The sequence below is a fragment of the Ichthyophthirius multifiliis genome, assembly GCF_000220395.1.
Source record: "Ichthyophthirius multifiliis unplaced genomic scaffold scaff_1120509251236, whole genome shotgun sequence".
In the NCBI taxonomy this organism is placed as follows: domain Eukaryota; phylum Ciliophora; class Oligohymenophorea; order Hymenostomatida; genus Ichthyophthirius; species Ichthyophthirius multifiliis.
Window position 1 is genome coordinate 1 of NW_004086071.1, and position 27,896 is coordinate 27,896.

The 27,896-nt window shown below is 16.2% G+C and overlaps 7 protein-coding genes across 7 annotated transcripts, besides 44 other annotated features; 2 read left to right on the top strand and 5 right to left on the bottom strand. All coding sequences in view use genetic code 6, as the record gives it.

Annotated features, from left to right (window-relative positions):
* Positions 1 to 19: 19 nt before the first annotated feature.
* IMG5_165610 (hypothetical protein) lies at positions 20 to 692 on the top strand (the record flags this gene model as incomplete). The annotated part of the gene is made up of 2 exons (XM_004030153.1): positions 20 to 381; positions 425 to 692. 2 exons carry the CDS (start codon positions 20 to 22, stop codon positions 690 to 692), a joined length of 630 nt encoding a protein of 209 aa, XP_004030201.1.
* Positions 51 to 159: a microsatellite.
* Positions 693 to 778: 86 nt separating the features above from the next.
* Positions 779 to 813: a microsatellite.
* A 376-nt stretch (positions 814 to 1,189) lies between these two features.
* Positions 1,190 to 1,238: a microsatellite.
* A 66-nt stretch (positions 1,239 to 1,304) lies between these two features.
* Positions 1,305 to 1,350: a microsatellite.
* A 10-nt stretch (positions 1,351 to 1,360) lies between these two features.
* Positions 1,361 to 1,403: a microsatellite.
* Positions 1,404 to 1,863: 460 nt separating this feature from the next.
* On the bottom strand, positions 1,864 to 2,865 carry IMG5_165620 (rh50 glycoprotein, putative; the record flags this gene model as incomplete). Its single annotated transcript, XM_004030154.1, has 3 exons — positions 1,864 to 1,884; positions 1,953 to 2,408; positions 2,500 to 2,865. 3 exons carry the CDS (start codon positions 2,863 to 2,865, stop codon positions 1,864 to 1,866), a joined length of 843 nt encoding a protein of 280 aa, XP_004030202.1.
* Positions 2,427 to 2,492: a microsatellite.
* A 646-nt stretch (positions 2,866 to 3,511) lies between the features above and the next one.
* Positions 3,512 to 3,563: a microsatellite.
* A 160-nt stretch (positions 3,564 to 3,723) lies between these two features.
* Positions 3,724 to 3,786: a microsatellite.
* Positions 3,764 to 3,821: a microsatellite.
* Positions 3,822 to 4,078: 257 nt separating this feature from the next.
* Positions 4,079 to 4,125: a microsatellite.
* Positions 4,126 to 4,173: 48 nt separating this feature from the next.
* Positions 4,174 to 4,219: a microsatellite.
* Positions 4,198 to 4,272: a microsatellite.
* Positions 4,273 to 5,617: 1,345 nt separating this feature from the next.
* Positions 5,618 to 5,651: a microsatellite.
* Positions 5,652 to 6,495: 844 nt separating this feature from the next.
* Positions 6,496 to 8,625, bottom strand: IMG5_165630 (hypothetical protein; the record flags this gene model as incomplete). Its single annotated transcript, XM_004030155.1, has 9 exons — positions 6,496 to 6,666; positions 6,717 to 6,963; positions 7,081 to 7,155; positions 7,197 to 7,333; positions 7,386 to 7,901; positions 7,972 to 8,080; positions 8,134 to 8,311; positions 8,363 to 8,441; positions 8,512 to 8,625. The coding sequence occupies 9 exons, from the start codon at positions 8,623 to 8,625 to the stop codon at positions 6,496 to 6,498; spliced, it is 1,626 nt and encodes a 541-aa protein (XP_004030203.1).
* Positions 7,008 to 7,062: a microsatellite.
* Positions 7,009 to 7,040: a microsatellite.
* Positions 8,626 to 8,975: 350 nt separating the features above from the next.
* Positions 8,976 to 9,024: a microsatellite.
* A 1,612-nt stretch (positions 9,025 to 10,636) lies between these two features.
* Positions 10,637 to 10,684: a microsatellite.
* Positions 10,685 to 11,396: 712 nt separating this feature from the next.
* Positions 11,397 to 12,065, bottom strand: IMG5_165640 (hypothetical protein; the record flags this gene model as incomplete). The annotated part of the gene is made up of 3 exons (XM_004030156.1): positions 11,397 to 11,514; positions 11,568 to 11,899; positions 11,958 to 12,065. 3 exons carry the CDS (start codon positions 12,063 to 12,065, stop codon positions 11,397 to 11,399), a joined length of 558 nt encoding a protein of 185 aa, XP_004030204.1.
* Positions 12,066 to 14,078: 2,013 nt separating this feature from the next.
* Positions 14,079 to 14,123: a microsatellite.
* A 447-nt stretch (positions 14,124 to 14,570) lies between these two features.
* Positions 14,571 to 14,625: a microsatellite.
* Positions 14,580 to 14,626: a microsatellite.
* Positions 14,596 to 14,657: a microsatellite.
* Positions 14,658 to 14,794: 137 nt separating this feature from the next.
* IMG5_165650 (hypothetical protein) lies at positions 14,795 to 15,208 on the top strand (the record flags this gene model as incomplete). Its single annotated transcript, XM_004030157.1, has 2 exons — positions 14,795 to 14,835; positions 14,989 to 15,208. 2 exons carry the CDS (start codon positions 14,795 to 14,797, stop codon positions 15,206 to 15,208), a joined length of 261 nt encoding a protein of 86 aa, XP_004030205.1.
* Positions 14,848 to 14,872: a microsatellite.
* A 1,013-nt stretch (positions 15,209 to 16,221) lies between the features above and the next one.
* Positions 16,222 to 16,290: a microsatellite.
* Positions 16,291 to 16,890: 600 nt separating this feature from the next.
* Positions 16,891 to 16,944: a microsatellite.
* Positions 16,891 to 16,947: a microsatellite.
* Positions 16,948 to 18,155: 1,208 nt separating this feature from the next.
* Positions 18,156 to 18,207: a microsatellite.
* A 155-nt stretch (positions 18,208 to 18,362) lies between these two features.
* Positions 18,363 to 18,405: a microsatellite.
* A 153-nt stretch (positions 18,406 to 18,558) lies between these two features.
* IMG5_165660 (peptidyl-tRNA hydrolase, putative) lies at positions 18,559 to 24,443 on the bottom strand (the record flags this gene model as incomplete). Its single annotated transcript, XM_004030158.1, has 11 exons — positions 18,559 to 18,647; positions 18,852 to 19,621; positions 19,685 to 20,036; positions 20,717 to 20,853; positions 20,958 to 21,037; positions 21,345 to 21,410; positions 22,694 to 22,744; positions 22,942 to 23,028; positions 23,211 to 23,251; positions 23,342 to 23,417; positions 24,441 to 24,443. 11 exons carry the CDS (start codon positions 24,441 to 24,443, stop codon positions 18,559 to 18,561), a joined length of 1,752 nt encoding a protein of 583 aa, XP_004030206.1.
* Positions 18,796 to 18,828: a microsatellite.
* Positions 18,808 to 18,846: a microsatellite.
* Positions 18,808 to 18,880: a microsatellite.
* Positions 20,443 to 20,494: a microsatellite.
* Positions 20,448 to 20,487: a microsatellite.
* Positions 20,516 to 20,563: a microsatellite.
* Positions 21,028 to 21,065: a microsatellite.
* Positions 21,688 to 21,726: a microsatellite.
* Positions 22,005 to 22,045: a microsatellite.
* Positions 22,048 to 22,120: a microsatellite.
* Positions 22,069 to 22,179: a microsatellite.
* Positions 22,137 to 22,187: a microsatellite.
* Positions 22,241 to 22,293: a microsatellite.
* Positions 24,444 to 24,695: 252 nt separating the features above from the next.
* Positions 24,696 to 27,506, bottom strand: IMG5_165670 (hypothetical protein; the record flags this gene model as incomplete). Its single annotated transcript, XM_004030159.1, has 5 exons — positions 24,696 to 26,363; positions 26,417 to 26,525; positions 26,621 to 26,873; positions 26,995 to 27,162; positions 27,257 to 27,506. 5 exons carry the CDS (start codon positions 27,504 to 27,506, stop codon positions 24,696 to 24,698), a joined length of 2,448 nt encoding a protein of 815 aa, XP_004030207.1.
* Positions 24,722 to 24,763: a microsatellite.
* Positions 24,842 to 24,970: a microsatellite.
* Positions 25,257 to 25,408: a microsatellite.
* Positions 27,156 to 27,190: a microsatellite.
* Positions 27,507 to 27,896: the final 390 nt, after the last annotated feature.

Below are 27,896 nucleotides of genomic sequence, written 5' to 3' on the forward strand. Positions count from 1 at the left end.
GGAGTTCATATATGGAATAATGGTAATTAAAATAAAAATTAAATGTAAAAATATATATAAATATATATATATATATATAAAAAAATATATATATATATATATATATATATATTATTTATTTATCTATATAAATATATTTATTTATATATATATCTATATTTACATATACACTATTTTGTATAGCATATAATTATATTTATCCAAATATATATTTAAAGGTGATATATATGAAGGATAATTTAAATTTTATCTTAAGCATGGATAAGGTATAGAAAAATTTTCAAATGGTGATATTTATAAAGGAAATTATGTTAATGGAAAGCCTGAAGGATATGGTGAATATTATTGGGCTAATTAGTCTTTTTATAAAGGATAATTTAAGTACATGACATATAATAAATATATAATTTTCTATATTAATTAGAAATGGTTTAAGAAATGGGTATGGAGTTTGGAAAAGAGGATTATAAAATTCAGATTATTATGAAGGCGGATATATAAACGATAAAAAAAGTGGATATGGAATTTTTAAGTGGGCATCGGGAAATATATACAAAGGTAATTATTTTAATGATTTAAGAAATGGATATGGAGAAATGTATTGGAATGATGGCTCTTATTTTAAAGGAATATGGGAAGTATTTTAAATATATATAAAATCTACTTTTTTATGGATTTCTAATAAAGACTGATGTTCAAAATGGATAAGGTTAAATGTATATTCCTGGATAATCTCCGAAAGAAGGATTATTTAAAGATAATTTATTTATTGAAAATTAATTAATAATAAAATAAAAATTATAATAAATATAATAAGAAAATAATAAGTAATTTTTTATTTTTTTTTTATTTATTTTTAAATTAATTTATAAATAATTTTAGTTTAAATAAATCTTAAGAATATTCACCAAAAATAAATAGCTTTTAATTGATAGATCAAAATAAAAGAAATTTGTTAAAATATAATAATAACCCTTAAAGCGTTTATAAATAATAATATAATAAAAATTGTTAATATAATGAAAATTTATAAAAAATAAACTTCTCTTTAAGAAAAAGTAGATTAGGAGAAAGAAGTATTGGCAAAAATTATTAAAAAAAAAAGATTTTTCAATGTAATCTAAAACATATAAATTAAGCTTAAATAAAACATTTCATATTTATTAGAAATAAAATCCGAAATAATGTAATATTTTATAGTTTTAATTATTATATTATTATTTTTTAATTATATATATATATATTTATTGATATTTTTAATATTAAAATATATTATTAGGTAAAACTATGTTCAGAAATATTGTTTATTGAGATATATAAAATAAAAATTATTAAGAAATATAAAAAAAATATAGAATATAATTTTAGATATTATTATTAAAATTTTATATTTATTAAAAAAAAAACTCATAAAATTTTACAATAAAAGGAATAATAATAAATTTGATTTAATTGTATATAAAAAAAAGATTTATAATAATTAACTTATTTAATTATAATATTTTTTTTAATTATTAAATAATAAAAATTATATAAAATATTTATTATATTATATTTTAATTTACATTTAAATATTTCTATATTTTTGTATTTAATATAAATTTACATTTATTTTTAGTTTTTATAAAAAAACAAATACTTTTATTATGTTTTATATATAAGTAAAAAAGTAGAATATAAACAAACATTATTGAAAAAAAAAATGTCCTTATATTTTAATATAATTAATGTAAAACCAAATATTTTTTTTTATATATATATATTCAATAATTATTTATATTCTAAAGTTAAATTTCATTTTTAGGAACTTTATTATTACTATCATTTTACCTTTATTCTTTTTATAAATAAATAATCTAATTTTCATTTGCAATTGCAGGTTGGCTTATAATTTATTGATTATTAGGTACAGATTAGAAACCATAATTTTAAAGAGCAGGCATTTTTTTTACCAATTTTTCCATATCTTCATAAATAATATGAGGCATATGGAACATTTCTCCATCTTCATAAAATTTAGTAGGAATATTTCCAAATAATTTTAAAAAAATACCTGCGATAATTCCAGAACCAATAGCGATACTTAAAGTAATAAACAGATATATAACTTAAATATGTCCTTATTTTTATTAATTCCAGTCACTTTCACCTGCTTTTATATAAACCATTTACAATTAAGCAATTGAATCATTTTAGTTTTAAGATGTGCCAGCAGCAATACAACCCCATATAGCGCCTAAAAGTCCAGGAATTCCATGCAAATTCAAAACACCACATGAATCATGTAATTATAATTTATTTTCAATAATAAACATAAATCTAGAAAAACCTAGAGTAGATACACATCCTGCAAAAATGCCAATTAAAATAGCATAAATAGGTAAAATATGCATATCAGCACAAGTACCCTATATAAAAAAGAAAAATATAATTATATATATATTTATATTTATATTTATATTTATATTTATATTTATATTTATATTTATATTATTTTACCATTGCAACACCACCAGCTAAAGAAGCATTTTATATATCAATAACATTAATTTTAAATTCTCCACTCCTAAACATAATAGAGCAAGTAAAAGCTGCAAATACGCTACCACTTAAAGACAATATAGTATTAGTAAAAGCTCTATTCATAGCTTCAGAGTTTTCATATTATAATGCTCCATTAAATGAAGGCCAATACATCCATAGAAAAACAGAACCCAAAAGAGAAGTTAAGTCTGAAATATAATTACTTTCTGCTCTTTTATGTCCCTTACATTTAGAAACTGATGTAAATGCAGAAACTGTCAATCCAAAGAAAGCTCCAAACATGTGAATTACCATTGAACCTCCAATATCAGCTATTCCCATTTTAAACCTATTTTTTCATTTAATGTAAAACCTATTATTTATATAAAAGTCATTAAAAGTAATTAGAAATGCGAAATTGTTCCTATTACAGCTCCGTAGGCTATTAATACTGAACCAGCGCAAAAAGATGATAAAATAAATATTTTTGGATTCATATGTATTTCAAATGCATAATTAAGGTCCCATATACAATTCCAGAACATTTCCCATATAGGGTACAATTAGAAAGCCATTCCTCCTATCATTAATGTAAAAGCGACTGCTCCGAAAGAAAATCGACTCGTATAACTTCGTATAATCCAAAACCAACAAATATCATAACATTTACGTCTTACCATAGATTATATCGGAACATTTCATTTTTTTTGTGTCATATTTGCCTGATATTGCCCAGAATATTATACAGAAAATTTCTATTAAGAAAAATAATACTAAGAATTTAATTTATTCTTTTTTCCTTAAGGCTATACTTTAGGGACTTTTTGTTGATTGTCTTTAAATCTAATTTTCCATTTTTTATTTTTTATTAAAAAAATAAAATTGTGTATTTTTTTATTTTTAAAATATTTGTAATATGTAATAATTATTTTTTTATAAAATTGTATTTTAGTTTTGTTGATATGTTTTAAATATATAAAAAAAAAACATTATTTTAAAATAATATTTTAATTTTATTTTAAAAATATATTATTATTATTAATTTTAGTTTAATTTTGATAAATATGACTTTAATAAATTTTAAATAAAAAATTTAAAGTCCAAAATATTTTTTTTTTTAAATAATATTAATATAAGTAAAAATAGTATAAATAAGTAATTATAAATATTAAAATAAAACAAATCTATAAAAAAATTAGTAAAATAATATAAAATTATATTAACATTTAAAAATAAAATAAAAAATATTAATATTTTAAAATATATACTAAAAATAATTATTATTTTAAATATATATATTAATGTATAATTATATATTCGCATTATATTAAAAATGTATAATTTAATAAAAAAAATAGAAATAATAAAATATAAATTTTAAAATATTTTTAAATTGTTGGACTAAGATATGTTATAATATCATAATAAAAAAAAAAATTAATAACTATATTAAAGATTAAAGATTTGAAAAAGTTAATATATAAAAGAATAAAAATAATGAAAATATAATATAATTAAAAAGAAAAATTTTATATTAAATATTATAAATATTAATTAAAAAAAAAAAATATATATATAAAATAAGATATTATAAAAAAAATATTTAAAAATTGAAAAAGAAATAAATATTATTTATAAACTGAAAAATAGTAAAAATAAATATTATAAAAATAAATATATATATATAAAAATTATATATATATATATATATATATATATATATACACATATATTTACATATTTATATATTAATTAAAAAATGATTGATTAAAGGACATTAGCATGTCCAATACATTTAAAAAGTTGTAATTCATTATGTTTAGATTCAGATTGCAATTATTTATAAAGAATAATATGTATAGGCTGTTTTATGGATCCTAAATACAATCATACAAATCACCAAAAAAAATATTCGAAATAGAATAAATATATTAACATCCTGATGAGATCACTTAATAATTAGACTTATAAGAATACAAGAACCTTCCCAGGATAAATGAATAAGAAATAGAAATAATTTTTGAAAAAATAACTGAATATTTTTTATAATAAACACAAGAATTAAAATTTCAAACAATATAAAAATTAAAGCAAATAAATTAAAAAATTGATGAATTTAATTGTGAAAATATAAGTGATATAATGGATAATCTAGACATTTAAAAAAATTGTAAAATTGAAACTTTAAGAAAAATATTAGAAGACTATTAATATAATTTAGATATTAATACATTAAATGAAAAAGTATAATTTTTTACTTAATAAAATGCCTCTTTTTGTTCTAAAAAAAATTAAGTTTATTTTGAAAAAGATATATTTGATTTTTCCATATATCAAATATAAAAAAAACTATAAAAAATACAAAAATATATAAATATTAATTTTTTGAATTAATTTGAAAATTATACATAAGAAAAAACACAAAATATTACAAATAATTAATAAGCATTATAAATAACAAACACTTCCTAATTTTATAATTTTATTTAATTTTCAAACCATGAAGTTAAAAAAATTGATCTTTCATATATCATTAGTACTTTTAATTTATAAACTTATAATATACCTAATCATATTGAATCTATAGAAATTAAAATTGATAATGTAAATGATTTTTAAAATGCTTCAACTTATAAAAATTTAAAGAATATTCCTTTTTCAGTTAAATAATTATACTTTAGTTTAAGGTTACCCCCTAAGTATTATTTTGATCATTGGAAATTTGTATAATTTTAGTTCCCTTAAAATATTTAAGAATTAGAACTCGATTTTGCTGATTTTGAGTTGTGTAAGGTTGTATTTAATTTTATTTTATTAAACTTGCCTTTATAATTAAAATAACTTAGTCTAAATTTGTCTAATAGTGAATTAAAAGGGTAAAGAATAAACGATTTTTTAAAATGTTTGAAATCTTTGAAAACATATAACCGTTTTTTGGAAAAGATGAAAGTATGTTTTGATAAAAATACATTTGAAAATTATTATTTGAATAAAGTTTTGTTATATATAATTTTTTTCCCATAAAATTTAAAAGAATTGTATTTGGACTTTTCAAATATTTAGGGTTATTATGAAAATTAAGAAAATAACTTATAATTATAATAAAAATTAAATTAAAATAAAATTAATAAAGCAAGTATTTATTATAATATAGACCTTAAAAACTACTTTTTTAATTTAAAAAAACTATTCATTAATCTAGAAAATACACCCCTATATATTAATAATTTTAAATTTTTTATAGATACTATATTCTAATGTTGTCCGAAATTAATTTTCTTTAATTTAAATATTGAAGGATCTAATTGTGGAACTGAACATATTTTTGCATTATAAAATTTGTTTATATATATCCCTTAAAATATGGAAGAGTTTTAACTTATTCTTAATAATAATTAATTTGATAAAGAGGCTTTAAATTAGTTTCTACTTTTAGCTTAAGGGTTGCCAAAATCTTTATAAAAAATCAGGATTGCTTTATAAGGTACTTTACTTAGTGTTTAGGAAAAATGTTAAATTAATAGTTATATGAATTAGTTTTCATTTAAATTTGAATTAATTTGAAGAATGTTATATTTTTATATGGGTTTAATTTATTTTGGTTTATAAAATAAGATTTTTTTTTTTAGTTTTAAAGTTTATGAATTAATATAAAAATAAAAAAAAAAAAATTAAATTAATATTTAATTTTTTTAATGTAATAACCAAAATATAATATAATTATTGATTTAAATGTTAAAAAAATTAATATATATAATTAATTTGATTATAATTGAAATAATAATTAATTATTTCTAAATATTTAAAATATATATATAATTTTTTTTAAAAAAATATTATTAAATAATTATAAAAAAAAGCATTTTATATATATATTAATTAAAAAATAAAATTTATGTTTATTTTATTAATTTAATAATATTTTATATATTTTATTTTTTTGGAATTATATTTTTTCTATTTTATTTTTTTTCAAACAACTTCTTAATTTTTATTTTATTCTTTTTCTTCTTTTTATTTATCTTTTTCAAAATATTCAGGTGGTGGTACAGGAATTTTTATTTTATCCTTATTTTTTAAACAATAAAGTGCAATAAGCGAAATAGGGTCTTCTGGTCTTTCTTAATCACATAATTTTAAAGCCTTAAATAAACAAAAAAAATTAAATATTAAATAAAGTAAAAAATAAAAACAGGTAATAATAAAGGAACAATAGCTCTTCTCAAATAATTAGTATCGTCAAGTTCTTACATTTATTCGAATTCAGACTTTTTATATTATTATTCATGTTGACTATCCTCAAATGAAACAATAGGAAAAGGTATTTATTTTTCAATTCTTTCAATTTCTTCTGCTCTTTATTTTTCACATAATTCTATTGATTTTAAAAAAAAATCAGGGTCTTTTAAAACATCTAGCATATTAACTCTTACAAGATACCTAATTTTTTACTTATGATTAATAAAATTTGTAAAAATAAAATAAATATATATATATATATATATATATATATATATTAATATAATAATCTAATATATAAATTTATATTAATAATACTTATTTATTGATTTTTTAATTGGAATTCTTGTTCCTTTAACTGCATCAATAGTATCTACAATACATTAATCATCTCTTATTATTTTATTTAATTAAAAAAAAAATATAAATATTACTCAGTTATATTATCATCAAAGAATATATGTTAAGTTAAATAATCAGTTTAATCAATAAATAAAGTTTTCGAAAAGTTATATTTTTCACCATTTTTATTCCAATTATACCAATCATCAATAATTGCTATAGCGCAACTCTTTTTTTTTTAATTTAAAAAATTTAAATAAATTTTATTTTAAAAAACTAACTTCTTTTAATAATTCTTAAGTAATAGTATATATTTAATGACTTCCTTTATAAAATTTAACTTATTATTTTGTAATTTCATTTTAATAAAATTATTCCAAATCAGTAATCCCTGGTTATAATTTTTTTGATGTCCCCAAAATTAAAGTACACTCTTCTACATTATCTTAAGGTCTATAAAAGCTACCTAAATGTGAATTTTTAATTTTATAGTTTTTGTTGTTTTTTGATCCATCGAATTTTACTAAAACAGTTCCGTTTCTACCATTAAAACATGGGTGCTCTCCAGCACAAAAACTGTTTAATTCTTTAACTACATCATTGATGTCTTCCCCAAAAGTTCTGAATATTATTGCAAATTCTCTTTTTTGTTTCTTTAGGTTAATCATAGTTCTAAAAAAGCTTGGTATTATAAAATATCTACCATCTGATAATAAATCGATTATTTTTTCTTCATCATTATGTTAAAATGCTTATTAACTAAATTATCCTCCTTAGTCTTCTTCTTATAATTTTGCCTTTTATTTTATTTTATTTATACATTTTTTTTTTTTTATTTACTTATTCTTATTTTACAAAATCAAATACTGTCTTTGGTAATGTAACTGATTTAATTATTCGATCATATTCAGGTTTTAGTTTAATTCCTGGCATTCCTGTTTTGACGAAATTTAAGTATAAATTATTTCTGTTCTAACTTTTTGTTTTTATATATATAACAAAAAAAATTAATATAAAAAAATTATTTACATCATAAAATCATTATTCTTTATCAAATTTTCATGATTCTATTCCTCTTCTTTTGTTTTTAAAGGATATACAGTTTCAGCATATTATCTATTTATTTTTAAATGTATTTTTTTTTTAATATTTAACTTATAACTAAGCATGTCTTTTTCAGGTTGTTAGATACTGTAATGCGGATGATCTTTTTTTATTTTTAAAAATGAATATTATATTTTTTTTTTAATTATTTTACATAATTTCCATTAAACAGGGGACTTTTCATCTTTTTATTCAAGTCTTCCCCAAGAATAACCAGCAAGTATTTAATGAAGCTTATATTTTTTATTAAAAAAAATATAAATATATTTAAAATTTAATCTGTTTAGATTTTAAATTTCTTACATGTTCATCTTTAGAAACACCTTTTACTTTATCTCCTAATAATATTGTTCTGTTTATATCGAAATGGAGGATAAGCTTTTTATTTGGTGGTTTATTTTCTTCTTTTTTATTCATAATTTATTTCTTTATTTCAATATATATTAAAAAAATAACTTAAAAATATCAAAAATTAATAATATTTTTATTATAAACAGGTTTATAAAAAAAAATGTAATTAATTTAATATTTTATTTTAAATTTAAATATATTATCTAGTATTTTATATTTTTTTTAGTTTAATAATCATATTTCTATATTAAATTTATTATTTTATTATAAATAATGAAAAGTAAATAAAATAAACTTTAAATTTTAATATAATATTTTTTAAAAAGTAATTTAATTTTTTTTATAAGTAGTTTTTATTCTATAAATTTTAAAAAAATGCAAAAATAAATTGATAATTTAGAATTAATTAATAAATCATATATATATATATATATATATATATATATATATATATATATATATATAATAAATAAGAAAATGTGTTAATCTCATAAGATTTATTTTAAATCCTTAATTTAAAATAGTATTATTTGGTTATTACCAGAATATAATAAATACTAATAAGAAAATTATCATAAGAAGCAAAATTTAGAATTTCTTAATATTCTAATCATTTAAAAGATACAATTGATATATTTTAAATAAAAAAATATTATAATATATTTATTATAAATCCAGAATATTGATTAAAATTTATATGGTATATATTAATTATTGTTTTTTATGGTTGCCTTAGATCTTTTTATTGGTTTTAAATTTTAATAATACATAAAAATAAATCTAATTGTATTTAAACCTTTGAAAACCGAATTAATTCTCACATTTATATATTTCTATTGAATAATGTTTTGAGTCTAGATATTATTGTTAATTTTATTACATCTTTTACAAGTATTGAAATTTAAGAACTTGTTTATGATTTAAAGATTATAATTTTAAAATATTTAAAGAAGACATAAAATTATATATTAATATTATGACATTTTCCATAATTTATTATCTATTTAACATATGATTATATTTTAAATAAATATCTGTATTTTAAATAAATATTTTGATAATACCTCTATGTATAATAATTATTAATTAATCTTTTTTTAACAAAAAATAAAAAAAAAAGAGGATCTTTTTTATTTGATTTAATTACTATATTTCCTTTTTTTATTTAAAAAGAATATATTACATGTATAAACTATTTTTTTTTTTGTAAACAGTATTAACTAGATTATTAAGGTTAGTTTTGTTTTTAAAAGTTATAAATTTAAATACATTAGTTAGTATAATAAATTAAGCAATAGAAAATAAAAATCCAAACAATACAGTTAAAATAAAATTAGATACATTTATAAAATATTCAGATTATTATTAATTAAATTTCTATAATATTTTTTATAAGTAGTATATGTTTTATATTTTAAAACAAAAAAGTTTAAAATGAGGGATATTTATTTATTACGATATGGAGAATAAATATACCTTATTTTAAGTAATTATTTGCTTTTATTTTACTTTTAGTATTCTTGCTACTGTTTGATATGTAGATTTTACGCCCAAAGGGGGGGATACCTTTTTTATGCATAATTAACCATTTTGTATAATATTATTTATTTAAGATTTTCATAAAAATCAAGATTATATTAATAAGTTAATAGATTTAGAAGAATGGTTAGTTAGTTTAAGTATTTTTTTTTTCTTAGTTAAGAAAATTGATAACTCTATCAATAAAGAATTAGTTTCTAATATTTAAATAATTATAATTACTTTTATTAAAATTACTATCTGTTTCTAAAAATAATTAATATTTCTAATTAATTAATGCCTTTGATAGAAAAAATGCATATTTAATTTTTTTTTAAAATTAATCTAATACGAATACGGCATTTATTTTAAGATATTTTTAAGTAAAAATTTAGAACTTTATTTTTATATAGAAAGGAAAATATAATTATAAAGATTATAATTTTTACATAGATATACCTTTTTATCTTTTACTAATAAAATAAAAAAACTAATGAAGATTATTTATTAATGGATGGAGAAATAGAAGTTCTTTTTATTATAAATAATTAGAAAGTAAATATATATATATATATATATATATATATATATATATATATATATATATTTAGCCCTGATTTCATTTTGGTTCTATAAAAATTTTAAATAATTAATTAAAAAAGTTTACTTATACTACTAAAATTAATGTCCTTATTTTTATAATAGAGAAAGATTCTTTTTTGATATAAATAATAGGGTTTTATACATTTATTTATAAAGTAATTTTTTAGTATAAAATAAGATTATATTTCTAATGTTTTTAGTCTTTTTAAATACACCAAAAACTCTATGATTGAAGAATTCAGATTTTTGTTAAAAAAAGAAAAAACTACATTTCTTTAAGTGAAGATGAGGTAAAAATAGTTTTTCTTAGTTTAATTAGAAATATTGGTAGTTTTAAACAAAAATAATAGGCTTTTAGATTATTGATAAACTAACGATTACTTAATAAGCTTTGATTTTTTAAAGTTATAGTGATTTAAATTAAATAAAGAAGACAATCAAAAAAAAAAGATTATAGTTATCTTTATAATTGTTTCAATAATTTAATATAATAATTATATCTTATAAATTCTGATTTAAAAAGATACTTGAAAGAAAAAATAATTAATTAAATTGAAAATTATTGATATAAAACATATATCTATTTATTAAAATAAAAAAATATAATATATTTGTTTAAAAAATGCAAAGACTAAAAATAAACAAAAAAAATACAATATATATTTTTATAAACTTATATTAATAATAACTTATTTTTTATTTTTTTTATAAAAATCTCATTTTTATTATTAATTACTATTCGATTTATCCTTATATTATTTAACAAAAGTCCTTAAAATTCCAATCCTTTAATTAGCATTTGAATTAAAGTTAAATCCATATTTTTTTCCACATCTATATATAATGGATATGTCAATTTTTACAAATAAACAATAATAAATATATACCTTATTTATAATAAATAATCATCTAAAGTTTTTTTTGAAATCCCCACTTTATTTGCAGCTTCTTCTAAAGGCATATTAACAAATTTCCCGTTTTCATCATAAAATCCAGAATATAATCTTCTCCATAAAGCCACCTTTTCAATAACTTCTGATATTTTTCTTTCTTTCACTCTATTACTTTTTTATTAATTATTTTTTACTGTATTAGTACTATTACTCTGTAAATCATATCCTATCTTTGTGATATTATCTTCGTATTCTTATCTATTTACTTATTCTTGGAATAATTAATCAACAAGATTTTTCTATCCAGTTCTAATTTTTATTTCAAGCTTTTTTTTTTAAATTATAATTTTGTTAACTTATATATTAAAAAATTAATAAATGTACCATTCTTTAATTTAATAAACAATCTAAAGAGACAAAAACTGATGGAGGCAAAGGATCTCTTCCACAAAAAACATATAAATCTTTATTTGGATCAAAATATGATATCATTGATTTCTATTCTAAAAGTCCTGAATTTCTTAGATTTTCAAGTATTTAACATAAAGCTATTTAATTATTTTGATTTATATATGCTGTTTAATTTTAAAAAAGTGTTTTATTATCCTTATATTAATTAAATATTACAACGTCTATCTATTTTTATTATATTTTTTATATTTTTTTAAATTATAATAAAAACTGTAATTTGCTTGCTGAAATTTATTTCGTTTGCTTATTATTATAATATGGCTTATTAAAATTATTGTTATTATTATGGTGTTATTAGTGTTTAGTTTTCTAATTAAGTTATTTAATGAGTTTATTGGTTTTGTGTTATATTTTACATAATAATACTTTTTTTTTTTATTTTTTTGTAAAAATAATAAATATTATATTAAATTTATTTTATTTATAAGAATTTTTTATTAAGTCTTTGTTTTTTTTTTAGATAAAAAATAAATATTTATTCTGTTTTTTAAAAAATACCTTTTATTATTGAATTATCATCAGAAAATAATTAACTAATAATTATTATAAAGAAATTTATTATATTAAATAATCAATTTCAAAAATTATAAAAAATAAAAATAGCAAATTATAAAATTTATTATATTGATAATTAAAAAAATTAAATAAATAATATTAGAGATGCTTTATTTATTTAAAGTAATGTGTTAACAAAAAACTAAAATAAAATATTTTATTAACAGAATAATCTCAGTTTAAATAGTCAAATTCTATATGAAAATCTTATAGTTTATATATAATTTAATTTATGTTTTTTAATTTTTATTATTTTGAAATAATTCTAAAATAAAATATATAGAAACAAATTAAAAAATTTTATAAAAAAATAAAATAACATAATAATATATATATATATATAAATAATTTATAATCTCATTATAAAATATCATAGATTTATTATTAATTTATAAATATAGTTTAATATATAATAATGTATTAAATATTTATATTTAATAATATATAATATTATTTTATTATATAAAAAATTAAAAATTAAATTAAATAAAGATAAATGACAAAATAAACTTAATTTAAAAATTTTTAAGATTTTTATCATTTTTATTTATCTGAACATTCGAATTTAATAAATCGCCGTCTTCATTGGATAGGAACGACATTAGCTATAATTGTTTTTGCTTTTGTAATTTTTACTTCAAGAATTTAATTTTTAGCTTTATGTCCTCTTATTGGATATTCATTTGCATGGATTGGTCATTTTTTCTTTTAAAAAAATAAGGTCTTTCAATAACAAAATTAATTTATTTCTTATTATAATTTATATATATTTAAAGCCTGCTACTTTTAAATATCCAATATATTCGTTAGTGGGAGATTTTAAAATGTGGTATTAAGTTTCAAGAGGAGAGTTATAAATATGATACAATATAAACAATTAAGAAATATATTTCATATTAATTAAATAATATAAATTTTATTATATTAGACTAAAAATATACTATATTAATATTTTTTTTTATATGAAATTAATACTGATTATTTAAATATTTTAATTTGTTAATTTTTCTATTTATATTTAAAATCTTAAATATTTGAAAAAAATTAAAAAAAATATAAAAAATATTATCAGACTAATAATATAACTCAATGATAAATTAGACATTAAAATCTCCTAATAATTAATAAGAAATATAACTCACAAATGTATAAAAAATAAATAAATAAAAATAATTTAAAAAAGCTACTTAAAAAAATACTAAAAAATAATTTAAAAAAATGTTAACATTAGTAAATATTGTAAAAACCAAAAAAAAAATATAATTATTATTATAATAGCATAAATAACTTCATAAAAACTAATAATAAGAAATAAACAAAGTAGAAAAAGAAGCAATTTAGCTGAAGCTTAAAGCTTTAAAACCAAAATTAAAAAAATTTATATTAAACAATAAATTAAATAACATAATATAACAATTCTAGTAATTAAGAATATAAGGAAATATTGGAACTGTCGAATCATATTAGCCTTCTATAAAGAATATATTAATTTTTAAAAAAATATTTGAATTTTATAAAAATATAAAATCTGGAATCAGATTAACATCAGAATTAAATAAAAATACACATGATATTATAGGAGACATATCTTCTTTTTATAAAACAGATTTTTAATAAATTATAAAGAAATAAATTAATTTTATTGAAGTTTTTTCACCATATAGTATATTAATTAATGCTTGGGACTTAATTTAAATGTGTATTATTATTATTGCTATTTTTAATTTAAGCTTAATTATTTTTTTCGAACTTAACCATAATTAATATATATATTTTTATTAAATTCTATTTATTTTCTTTATATCTGATTGTTTTATAAAACTGAATACTGCTGTAATTAGAAAGGGAAATCTAATTTTTTTACGCAAAAAAATAATATTATCGTATTTAAAAAAATAAAGCTTAAAAGACTTATTAGGACTTTTACCTATTATAGATTTATCTTTTAATTTATAAATAAATTCATAGTAAAAATAATAAATATATAAATATATAAATATATATATATATATTATATATATATATATTTTTTTTATATATATCAATTTTTATTATATAAAAATTTTAGTTTTATTTGGATATTGATTATTTTTAAAATTTCTAATCTAATTAATATATTTTAAAAGTTTGCTTTTTATTTTAGTTATTATAAAAATTTGAAAAGCTATGTAGATTTTCTTTAATTAACTATATAAATGTCATCTATTTGTCATTTTTTTTCTTTAATCTGGCACGGGTTAGCTATTTATTAAATAAAAATTTTAAATAAAAATGATACATGGATTAACAAATACAGTAATATTTTTGTAAAAAAAATATTAAATATAATTAATTATAACTAAATAATAATAAAAATTAAAAGATATAATGAATGAAATGTTAGTTCTAGATACGTATATTCATTATATTATTTATCGACAACCATGATTTCTGGTGGTTCTAATGACTTACCCTTAAATATGTATGAATGTGTTTTTGGAATAGTATGTATGTTTACTACAGGTATGGCTTGGGCTTATTGCTTGAACACGATAGGTAATATAATAAATAGTTTAGGAATAGAGAAATAAAAATATGAAGATGATATGTTATAATACACGAGTATATGAGAAACGAAAATGTAAGTTAAGAATTAAGAACTAGAATTTCAAATTATATAGAATATTTATACACAGTAAAAAAAAAAAAAAAATACTTAAATAAAAAAATAATTTTAGTAATATAACTAAGAATCAAAAGAAAAATAAAAAAAATAATTTTCAAATTGTCAAAATAATTAAAAAATGAATTAGATTAAGAAATAATAGGAAAATATTTATAATAAATTCCTTTTTTAAAAAATTTAAAATCAATAAATAAAATTCCGGAGGTTCTATAAGAATGCCTTTTTTCACCAGGAGAAATAATTTTTAAATAAGGCGATTATCATGACTTTTCTTTATATTTTATTATTAAAGGATAAGTACATATTTTTTGTGAATAAGAGCACTGTAGTTCAAAAACACTCAAAATTTTAAAAAGAAAATAATATTTTGGAGAACTATCTTTTATAACAAATTAATAAAGAACAGCGTCTGCAAAAGCAGGAGATTTTTGTAAAATCTATAAAATTAAAAGAGATGAATTTTTTAATTTAATAAAAAATGAAGATTATGATTTTTAGAACTTTATGATGTTAAAAGAAGAAATTATTTTCAAAAATAAATTCTCTCATGATATTTTTAAATGCTTTTGTTGTGATTAATTAAACCATGTAGCATAAGAATGTACTAAAGTGCATTAAATAATAAAAAAGTAATTTTTAATTTAAAAGCTAATATAAAACTATGAGTAAATAAGAATGAAAAAAATGTAAAATAAATAAAAAATAAAGTAAAAAAGTTTACTTTTAATGGAAAAATGTTAAGAAAATATTATAAAAATACTTTCAAACAAAAAATGTTTTTCTTATATTCTAAAATTGGAAGATAATCTTGAAATAAAATACGATTAAGAATTTATGTAATATTATTCGAAAATATACGATAAATTAAAAAAGAAGAAATCTACTTTAAATTAAAGCAAGTACACTTTTGATAATAAAAAAGTTATAATATAACATAACAAAATGTAATCATAAAAAAATAATAAAGAATAATAATAATAATAATAATAATAATAAAAATAATAATAATAATAATAAAAATAATAAGTTTAATTTTTTTAAATTTTTAATAAGGAGATTGATAATTCAAAAAGTATATTAAATAATGGTAATTGCATTATTAGTGATAGAGATTTGAGTTAACAAATAAACTAAATGTCTGATTTTTTAAATGATATTTAAGTTATAAATATTTAATAATTTAATACGAGAGGATCTTTAAATAAATTAGACTAAGTGTTTCTTGATTAAAGTTCGAATATTTCATCTAACAATTTTAATGAAACTTTGGAAAAAATAACTTATAATAATGAGCTTTTAGATAATAAAGATTATTAAAATTTTGATGATTAAAATTAATATAATACAATAAATAATTATAATTTTAATAATATAGAATATTAGAAAAATATTAATAACAGTTTAAATAATAAAAATAGCTATGAAAACGTTAATATTAATAACACTAATATAAAGCAAGTTGATAGTTTTGATGCTATAAATGATATAAATCCATCTTCTTATAAAAAAGTTGAAACTTTATTTGATATTAAAAAAACATCCACACATTGGTTTAAATAAAAAACAAATACTAAATCTGATTCTTAATTTAAGAATTATATTTAAGAAGAAACAGAACAAACTAAAAATTAAGAATTAAATGATTAATAAAATTATAATTAAGAATAAAATAATTAAGAAAATAAAGACTAAGAAATTGAAACTAAGTTTTAAAATTTATAAAATAGAAATTAAAAAGATTTATAAAATATATAATAAAAAAAAAATTCCATTTTTTAATGTGTTTCGAATAATTTTTCGGATTTAGAATAAATGGATTGTAAAAAATTATTTAGTTTTTATTATATTCATAATAATTATAATATAATTATTTATTAATTCAATAAAAACTAATAATATTAAAAATATGAAAGGGAGAAAAAAAAGAATATCTTAGAATTAATTTCCTAAAAATTTAAAAGTAATATAAATATTAATTATGATAAAAATTGAGATTTTTATTTTATATATTACTAATATTAATTATTTGTATATAAATTATATATTAATTTAATAATTTCATTTTATATTAAATACAATTTATTTATAAATATAAAAATAAAAATAAAATTAAAAAAATATATAGTTTATTTTTTAATAATTAATTATTAAAATAAAAAAATTAATTATTCCAATTAATATATATTTAGATTTTTTTATTAAATAAAAAATAAAAAAATACTTAAAATAATTATAGTTTTATATATACTTCTTTTTAATTAGAAAATAAATATATACAAGATTTAGAAATAATAAATAGAAATTCGTTTGTTTATTATTCTTAAAAGTAATTCTATTTATGTTTATTTTTTTCATTTAATAAACATAATGGTAAAATATAAATAAACTAAATTAAAATAATAGTATAAATAAATTTGTTATTAATATAGAAGACATATTTTTTTATATATATCCAATTTTTATATATATTTTCTGTAAAATGGATAAATAATATAATTTTATTTAAAAAAAAATATATTAAAAAAATACAATTTTTAAATACGATATATTGCAGTAAAAAATCGTAAAAATCAAAAAAAATTGTTTAAAAAAATATAATTTAGAATAATTTTTTAAATAATTAATATAAAATAATAGAAATTAATATTAAAATGCGAAGAATTATATTTGTTAATAATTTTATTTAATTAAAATATTTATGATTATTTAATTGTTAATTATTATGCTCATTTATAAACAAGTTAAAATTTATCATATTATAAAAGGCAGATAGTTAAGGTATTTATTTATTAAAAACTTATAATAGGAAATAAAAAAAATCAGATATAAATTTATATTTATAATTTAAAACTTAAATATTATGTATATAATTTTATTTAATATAAATAAAAAATATAAAATGATATTATTATTAATTATAAATGATTTTATATATAATATAAAACAACAAAAAATTATAATCAATAATAAAAGGAATTTGTTATATATATATTTAAATAATGAATTTTATATTAATATTTTAACTAAAATTTAATATTATCATATATATATTTAAATGTTTTATTATTGTAATTTTTGAGTATAAAAATTCAAATTAATATAAAAAGCAAAAAAATATTATAAAAATAAAAAAAATATTATGTACAAAATATATTTTAATAAAGAATTTATTAAAAAATTATATTATAGATATAATCAAAAATAATAAGTATTTTTTAAAATAAAAAAATCATATAAATGATTTATATATTTTTATAATCAATTTTTCGATTTATTTATTTAATAATAAGTATATCATAAAGTTCTGTTTTCAATTTCAATACTACCTAATTTAATAAAATTTTGATCTCTTTTTCGTAAATATTTAAAAACTCCGTAAATAGCTAATATAGAAAAAATAAAAAGTAATACAAAAATAATTTATCCGAATTAATTATTAAAAAGAGATACTAATTTATAATAAATATATTTTTGTTAAAAATATATAAAGTAAATAAATTTGTTATTTTTTTTTAAATAAAAATATTAATATATAATTATATATTTTTATATTTATATATTTTTTTTATTTTTTTTATTTTTAATACATTTTTTTATATTTATTTCATCATTTATAATAAAACTATTGGCAAACCACATTTTACTTCTTATTTAAAATCCATTATTTTCAGCATAATATTTTTTATTTATTTTTCTTTAAATAATATGAGTTTAAGGTCCAATTCCATCTGGCTTTGAGTTTTCTACTGTAATTTTCCAATCTTAATCACATTTAGACACTAATACTACTTGTGTAGTGAATTCATTTATTTCATATTTGAAATAAAAATTTTCATTTTTTAAAACTCCATCTTAATTTTCAAATGAAGAATCCTCTTAAAATCCTAATTTAAAAAGTTATTCGAAATTTTCAAAATTTTCAGATTCCATATTCACAGATGAATTTCTCATAAAAAAAACTCGTGTTTTTTCTACATTAAAACATCCATTTATTTAAAATTCTATGTTTGTTTTTTCTATTTTTTTAATTATATGTTAAGGAGTTAAGTTTTTTATAAAATCTAATGTAAGTCTTATATTTCTTGATATATGTCCTATTCCTTTATTAGCATACCCTATTTATTCCCATGTACCTTCTTTTTTACTATCATAATCGAATTCTCCAACTTCGATTAAATAAGTAAGAGAGCGTGCTATTACATCATTTATTTCTAGTTCTTCAGCTGATATGCCTTAACATTTTGCTAATAATGTTGTGTTTTTAGATATTTTAGGCTCCCAACTTGCTGCATATGACCAATCTTCGAAAGTTCCTGGAACTGCGTATATAGAATTAGTTAAAGTATCATATGGATAACTAATATATAAATATAAAATATAATTAATTAATTAATTTTTTTTCTAAAATAATAAAAATAACTTTAAAATGTGATCACTAAAAGAAGCCTAATCCGCCATTCTTTTTCCATATATAAAAAAAGCCTTTTAATCAGGTGCAAATTCTCCAGTTTACTTATATTACTTTTAACTAATATGATTATTAGACCCATAAGGCCATCCAATAGCATACATACCAGCATGAAATGTAATAGCAGCCTAAAAAAGATGTTATTTCCAAATTTTATTAATAGACCTTGCTCCTGCTGTTTTGAAGCAAAAATATGGCTTTTGATCATACGGAAAATCCCTATTCATATCAATTTCAATGTTTTATTGTTATTCTTCACGTCTATTTTATATATATCCAGATGGATTTGGGAGAGGCATAATTACTATATAATTATAGTTTAATAATTTAAGATCTTTTTCTAATATATATTATGTTAAGTAGGTTAGTATATTAGGTCCATATTATTCATTACCATGAAAATTACCGGAAAAAAATGTCTGAGTAAACTTATTATGGTTAGGGTCAGTGAAATTCGACAAAGAAACATATATAAATTTACAACGAGTTTAATTACAATTTGTGTAGGGGAATTTTTGTTCATCAGCATTTTTTAGTTAGATGTAGTTTGGATATTTTTAAGATAGTATGGTTAATTTTTCAATAATTTAATCGTATGTAAGTTTTTTTAATGAGAAGTTTTATTACTTTTGTTAAGTTAAATAGAATGTTGTTAATAATAGATTTATTAGTAGTAAAAGGTTATTGAAATGCATTTTATATTTTATTATTATAGTATATAAAATATATATAAAATAAATATATATATATATATATATATATTTTAAATTAATAATTTCGTTTTATTTATTAATTTTTTTATATATTTATTATAATATTTTATCTATTTATATATTTAGTTAATTTTTGTTTCATAAAAACCCATTATTAATTAATATTTCATCTATTTTTGGAAAAGATTAAGTTATTAAATATTATATATCATCTTTATTATTTAAATTATAATTTATAATTATAATAAATGCATTTATTAGTTTATTTTACCTTATGACATTTCTTAAATTACATAATTTGCTACTTCATATGCATTTCGGCTTTCAGGTCTTCCTATTCCAATTTTAATTCTCATAAAATTATCTGTATTTGACCAATTAATAACTGATTTTACACCATTATGTCCTCTTTATTTTTAATAAATATAAATTTATTCGATTCAAAGTATTATTTATATATATAATATAAATATTAAATAATTAAATATTTTTTTATTTCTTATATAATTTACTATGCACTTCCATTATTTTTTAATTTTATTTAACCAAATTTATTATCTAAATCGTCATGTATTATTATTTTATTATATATCTTTATAATTTTATATTTTATATATTTTTGTTTGAAAAAAAAATTAACTTGAAATTCTTTTTATATTGCATTTAAAGGTATTCCACTTAAATTCATAAAACCAGATGATTTAAATAGTATAATATTTTCATCTTTTTTATTTTATATTATTGCATATTATCCTCCTTTTTATATTATATTTTTTTATATAATTATTGGTTTTTCACTTCTTTTTTTATTAACTATTAAATATATTCAGATAACCAAACAGACCACTTTCTCTGCTTTATTTAAATTATACTTTATGCTTTTCTGCGAGATAATTTACATACATTTTACCTACATTGTGCCTTGTTTTGTCATAACTTGGAGATGAATTACCTAAACCATAAATCTATATTTAATTTTATTAAATTATTTTTTTGCATTTATAAAAACTATTTTGTATGAAGACATTTTATTTTAATTTAATTTTTATAATTATTGCTTAAATTAATTATTTTAATATGTTTATATAAATTCATATTTATCAAAAAATATTTAAATTATACTAATAATATTTAAAATTTTATATTTAATAAAAATAAATATAATTTAAAAATGGTATTTTTAATAATAAAAGAAAAAAATAATATAAAAAAAATGAATATTATGTAATTAATTTTTATTACAAATATTAACAATTTAAAAAAATATCAATATTTAAAAAATTAAAAATAAAAATACATAAAGAAAGGTTGATTAAAATATTATTATGAATTTAAATTAAAAATCAATAAAATAATAATGCAAATATTTAATTAAAATGCGCAAATTGATTGTAAATTATATTAATAATTTTTTAAAAAAATTATAATTATAATTTCAAAATATAATAAGTATTTTATAATTAAGTTATAACTAATTTTAATAATGAATAGAAATAAAAAAAAATTATTTAATATTTTATTTTTATTGTTTAATTATATTTATTTATTAATATAAAAAAAATATATATATAATATAGTTAATATAAATAAATAAAGTTAAGGAAAAAAAATACAAATAAATATATAATAAAAAATAGAAAAAAATAATAAAAAAAAAAAATTAAATTATATAAAATAAGAAAAATGGTTAAAATAAAATAATAATAATAATAATAATAATAATAATAATAATAATATTAATATTTTTACTTTTTAAATTCATTTAAAAAAAATGTAAATAAGAAATAAGAAAATATTAATAAACATATAAAATAATAATTTTAATTACATTATAAACATAACAATTTTTTTTATATAAAATAATTAATTTTATGAAATAATTATATTTAAAATATACTTAAACTTTTTTTACTATTATTTTTTATTTTTTTATTTATTAAAATATTAATTTTCAACTATATATATTCCTTGCTTATTATTAAAATATATTTACTCTATTAGAATATTAATTGTATTCATTATTCTAATAATATTTTTATCTGTCATTCTCTTATTTATAATTTGAGTTATAATAAATTTAATTTTTTTATTAAGATTTTTTTTAGTTATCCTACACTAAATTTCTATAACTTTAATATTAACTTAAAAATCTTGGTCCCTTTTAATGTTAAAATATTTAAATATTTTCTGGAGTATTTATTCTAGATTAATAATTTAAGCATTTATTAATAATTTAAAGTTATTTAACTCTTTGTTGATCTTAATACATTCCAGGGATAGCTTATGTATATCCGTTTGACTAAAAGATTTTAATTTTTAATATTTATTTTATATTTTTAAAAATTAAAAATGAAATAATAAATAATTATACATCAAAAACCTTTTTATTTATTTATAATTCCCTTATATTCATAAATTCTCTATAATTTGTTTATTTTTATAAAATCTTAATAATAATTATAAATTTAAATAAACTTTAATTAAAATTTTATTTACTTAACTATTTAATTGATTTCTATATTCTTTTTTTATATTATCGTTATATTATTTTTACAATTCATCTTAATTTTTTAATTCTTAATCCTTTTATAATTTAATAAATACTAAAATTAATTTTTTAAACTTTTTAAAGTAAAAAATCATGTTATTTTTGTTTTTCTAATTCACTTATTTATTATAAATCATGTTTTAAATCAATTTATGAATTAATATATTAGTTGACCTCATTATTTTTCTTTTATTTGAAAAATTATAATATAATTTACTTTTTTTTATAAAACTTATTTTTTTAATTCTTTATCTCTTTCTATTTATTATTATTCTTATATTAATTTCTTTATTTTATAATCATATATAAACTTTTTATCAAAATCATTTTAATTCTAAAGTTATTTACAAAAGTTATCAAAATAATTTTTTTCTACAGGATTAGTATAATTTTATAAACATTTTAATTTAAAATCTTCTAAGAACTATGTTTTTTTATTAAATAAATATATTTATATTTATTTTAAATTAATAATATAAAAACATTTTATCAATTACAATTTTTTTTCTTTTTCTTGTTATTTTAATCTTTCAAAATCTTATTTTGATATTTAATTGTGTTTATAATCATTGATTTCATCTTATATTTTTTTCAAATCTTAATGAGCTTAATGATACTAATAATATTAATCTTTTAATTACTATTTTTATTATTATTATAAGATTTATTCATTTTAAACATCTTATTAGTCTTTTTAAATTATATTCTGTTAATAATCTATATCTCTTTATTTATTAAAAAGCTTTTATTTATTTATTTAAAATAATAGATTTATTTTTTATTATTAAAAAATATATTGTATATATTAATTTTTCTATACTTCTTGATGATTTTTTAGTTAAATTTAATTCTTATTAAAGTTTAAACAATTTTAACTTTAAATCTAATTTTTCATTTATCTCTCTTTCTAGTATTGATTCATTTACTTTTAAATTTAGATTATTATTTTATTGGAATATATATAATTAATTTTTATAAAAACCCTTTCATGAAGACTTTAATTTTATTAATTTTCTAAATATTATTATTATTCTTTTTATTGTTTTTATTGTATATAATATAAATCTATTGAATTTTTCAAATCTGAACTTTTTACAAATTAAATTTAATAAAGTTTTATTTATTTTTTTGATTTACTTATATTAATGATGAATTTTATCTTCATATTATTTTATTTAATTATGATATTCCATTTATTTTCTAGTTTGCATATCTTATATATATGCCCATTCATTTTTATAATGATTATCTTTAATAATTGTTTTATTTAAATAATAAATGTAATTAATTTATGTGTACCTGGAAATTATTTTAAGGGTGATTATTAATTCATGTTTTTACTTGATAATATAAATATTAAAATATTTTAATATTTAATAAATTAGTTTGACTTTTTTATATAAATTCAATAATAAAATAATTGATAAAAAATGTTAATTATATTGACCATAAAAAATAAATAATAAATAAAATAAAAATGAGAAAATTATATTAAATATTAAAAATAAAATAAATTTTATATTTATAAAACATAAATATACATATAATTAAGTTTAAAAAAATAAAATAAAATATAATTTTTATATAATAAAAAACAATATAAAAAATTATAATAAATTAACATCTTCTATAAAATAAATCTCATTTTTAAAGTCCTTAAGGTGTTCTTAGTATTTTCGGTCTGGATTCAAAAGCATGTAATTCATTAGTTGTCAACTTTTTAAATAAATAAAAAAAAATATAAAATATAAAAAAAAAAATAATATATAATTTACTTTTCCTGAATATTAATTTTATTCTTGTTAATTATTTTATTAGGAATTATTTTAATCTTAATTAACTTATATCTATTATTATTAATTTTATTGTTGTTATTATTATTATTATTCTTTATCTTGTTCTTATTCTTATTACTATTATTATTATTATTATTATTATTATTATTATTATTATTATTATTATTATTATTTATTATTAATTTTTTTTCTTAGTTCTAATCTTTTTTATTACTTTCCTTTTAAACTAAATTCTTTGAGTTTTTATCTTTTTAAGCTTGTGTTTAATCGTCAGCAAAGCTACTATTATTTTATAATTATTTTTTAATTATAGATTATTAAGCAGCTTATTATGTAAAAGGTAATTATTAAATATATTCATGCTACTTTTATAATTATTCTATTTTCCGTCTTTCTTCCCCAATAGGAGTCCTTAAAATTTTAGGTCTCGATTATAATTCTTCTGGAATAATTACTTATGGATCAACTTATTCATTATATTATAATTATTATTATTAATCTTATATATATTATTCTTATTATTAATATTATTATTATTATTATTATTATTATTATTATTATTATTATTATTATTATTATTATTATTATTATTTATTTAAATATTCTTATTATTATTATTGTTACTGTAATAATAATTACTATTATTATTAATTTTACAAAATATAATCTTATTATTGGTATTATTATTATTTAAATTATTATTAATTTCTTTACTTTTACTAACTGGGTTAAGAAACATAATTTTAACTAGTTTTTTACGAATGACTTATAAAGCTTGCCGACATTGATGGAGTAGCTGGTCTATTAAATGGAATATCAGTATTTTACTAATTTTTTTAATATCCAATATAATTTTAATGATTAGCGGTATTAGCAGACGATAAAATTCTTTAATTATGTGATTCTTAAACAATTTATCTCGTTATATTTTTTTATCTAATAGCTTCTGGCCCAATTAAACAAAACTTAGAAAAAAGTAAATTTTCTCCTAACTACATATTATCCGCATTTTCAATATAATCATCAGCCTACTCATCTTCTCCAATATCTTCCTCATCATCAATATCATCTACATCATTATCTTCTTCGTTTGAATCACTATTAGCTTCATCCTCGTCATCGTTTTTTTCTTTATTTAGTTAATCCATGATATATTAAATTTACTTCATAAATCTCTCGTCACTATTATCCATTAAATACTTTAATATATCTCCCATACCTAATGCCTTAGCTTATTCCCTTAATGATTATCGACTCAATAAGGAATACAAAGTTCCATTTACAAAAGTACGCACTTACATATTTTCATGTTCCAAAAGATCATTTAAAACATTTAAAACACCCTCTTTCGGATCTTCGCATTTTTACTTACCGCTGCTTCTTAAAGACAAATTCATTAGTAAGGCAGTTGCGTATTCATATGAATATTCTGATAATGTATCTTTTTCATCACGCAATGTTTATACTATCCATTGGATTAGGTTATTGTTTATCATTACTATTTATGGCTTTCGACGTAATGATAATTTTTGTAAAGAACCCAAAGCGTTCCTACGAGTAAAAGTATCCTGTTTCTATTTATTATTTATATGTTTTTTTTAATATTTTTTTATTTCTTTTTTTTTACTTCATTCCTTAAAGTATTTATTAGAATTATAACTAATGTATCAGACTTTATTAAATAAGTTCGACCGAAGAAATCAGATGCCATTGTATTTATTAGTCTTAATGAAAATCTTTTTTTTATATATATATTTAATTAAAATAAAAATAGATATATATATTTATTTAAAAATTTTTAAATAAATATTAAATTTTTTATTTTTATAACTCTTTTATTTTTGAGTTTTGTTAAAATAAAGCCCCTTAGAGTTATTAATTTTATTATTCACAGCCAACAATATCATATATAGAATAAGTAATAACTATCTCTCTTCTTATATAAGCGCCTCTTGTTTTTGAGATTCTTTATCTGAGAGCTTATAGTACGGCACAACATAAAACTGCATCATCTTATTTAATTAAAACTTATTTTATTTTCTAAAAATCAAGTGCACAGTAAGGATTTTCATAATTCATTGAATCTGCACGCGCATTGAATTATTAATAATCTACTAAAATAACTAAATAAATAAAATTTGATTATTAATAAACCTAATTAATTTTGATATCCTTCTTAAGGAACATATTCAGAAGCATTATTACCTCCACTATTTTAATCATTAAAAAAATAAAGTTTTTCATATTAGAATATTTATTATTTATGGATAATTAATTCTTCAATATTTTAGGTTAATAGTTATTCATATTTTTAAATTTTTCCAATTATTTATGAACATTAATCATATTTAAGAGGTTTTCCCTAATTAAGCTCTATTTATTTTTTAAGCTTTTTTTATTTAATAAATAAAATATATATTTTTTTATTTTCTTTAAATAAAAATAAAAAATACTTCTTCAGATAAACCAATAAGCTTTTAAGCCACAGTGAACCATTTTTATTAATTTTCAATTTAATTTTATTTCGATTAATCAATAATTTATTTAATTTAATTTTACAAAGCCATATATTTTTCTTTGAATTCTTTAACTATACCCACCAATTCTTTATTAGTATTTTATAATTAAATATAATTCTAATCAGTTTATTATTAAATAACATTATTTTAATATGAGATTTTCTATTAAGAATCGATTTCAGTCTAACTATTGTTCATATAGTGTTAATAAATATGTTAGATTAAACTAGTCTATTCATTATTATATATAGAAGATAAAAATTCATTCAAAGTATATCTTAAATCCAATATCCATTAATTACTAAATAAATGTTTCAAAGCTTAATGTTCTTATGGTCTAGGGATATAAGGAAGAGCATAATAATGTAAAAACTCGCTTGATTTAGATAATGCGGCCCCCCTTGTATCTAAATAATCCTTAAATGCATTAATACTGGCTTAATCTAATGTTTAACTGAGATTAAATAAAGGATGAATTTAGTAAATAAGGAAATATATTTAAAGATAAAATTCAAGTTTTGTTGCTTTTTCATCTGCTAATCGAATATTTAAAGGTAAAAATCTATTCCATTTAACAAAGAAAAAGTC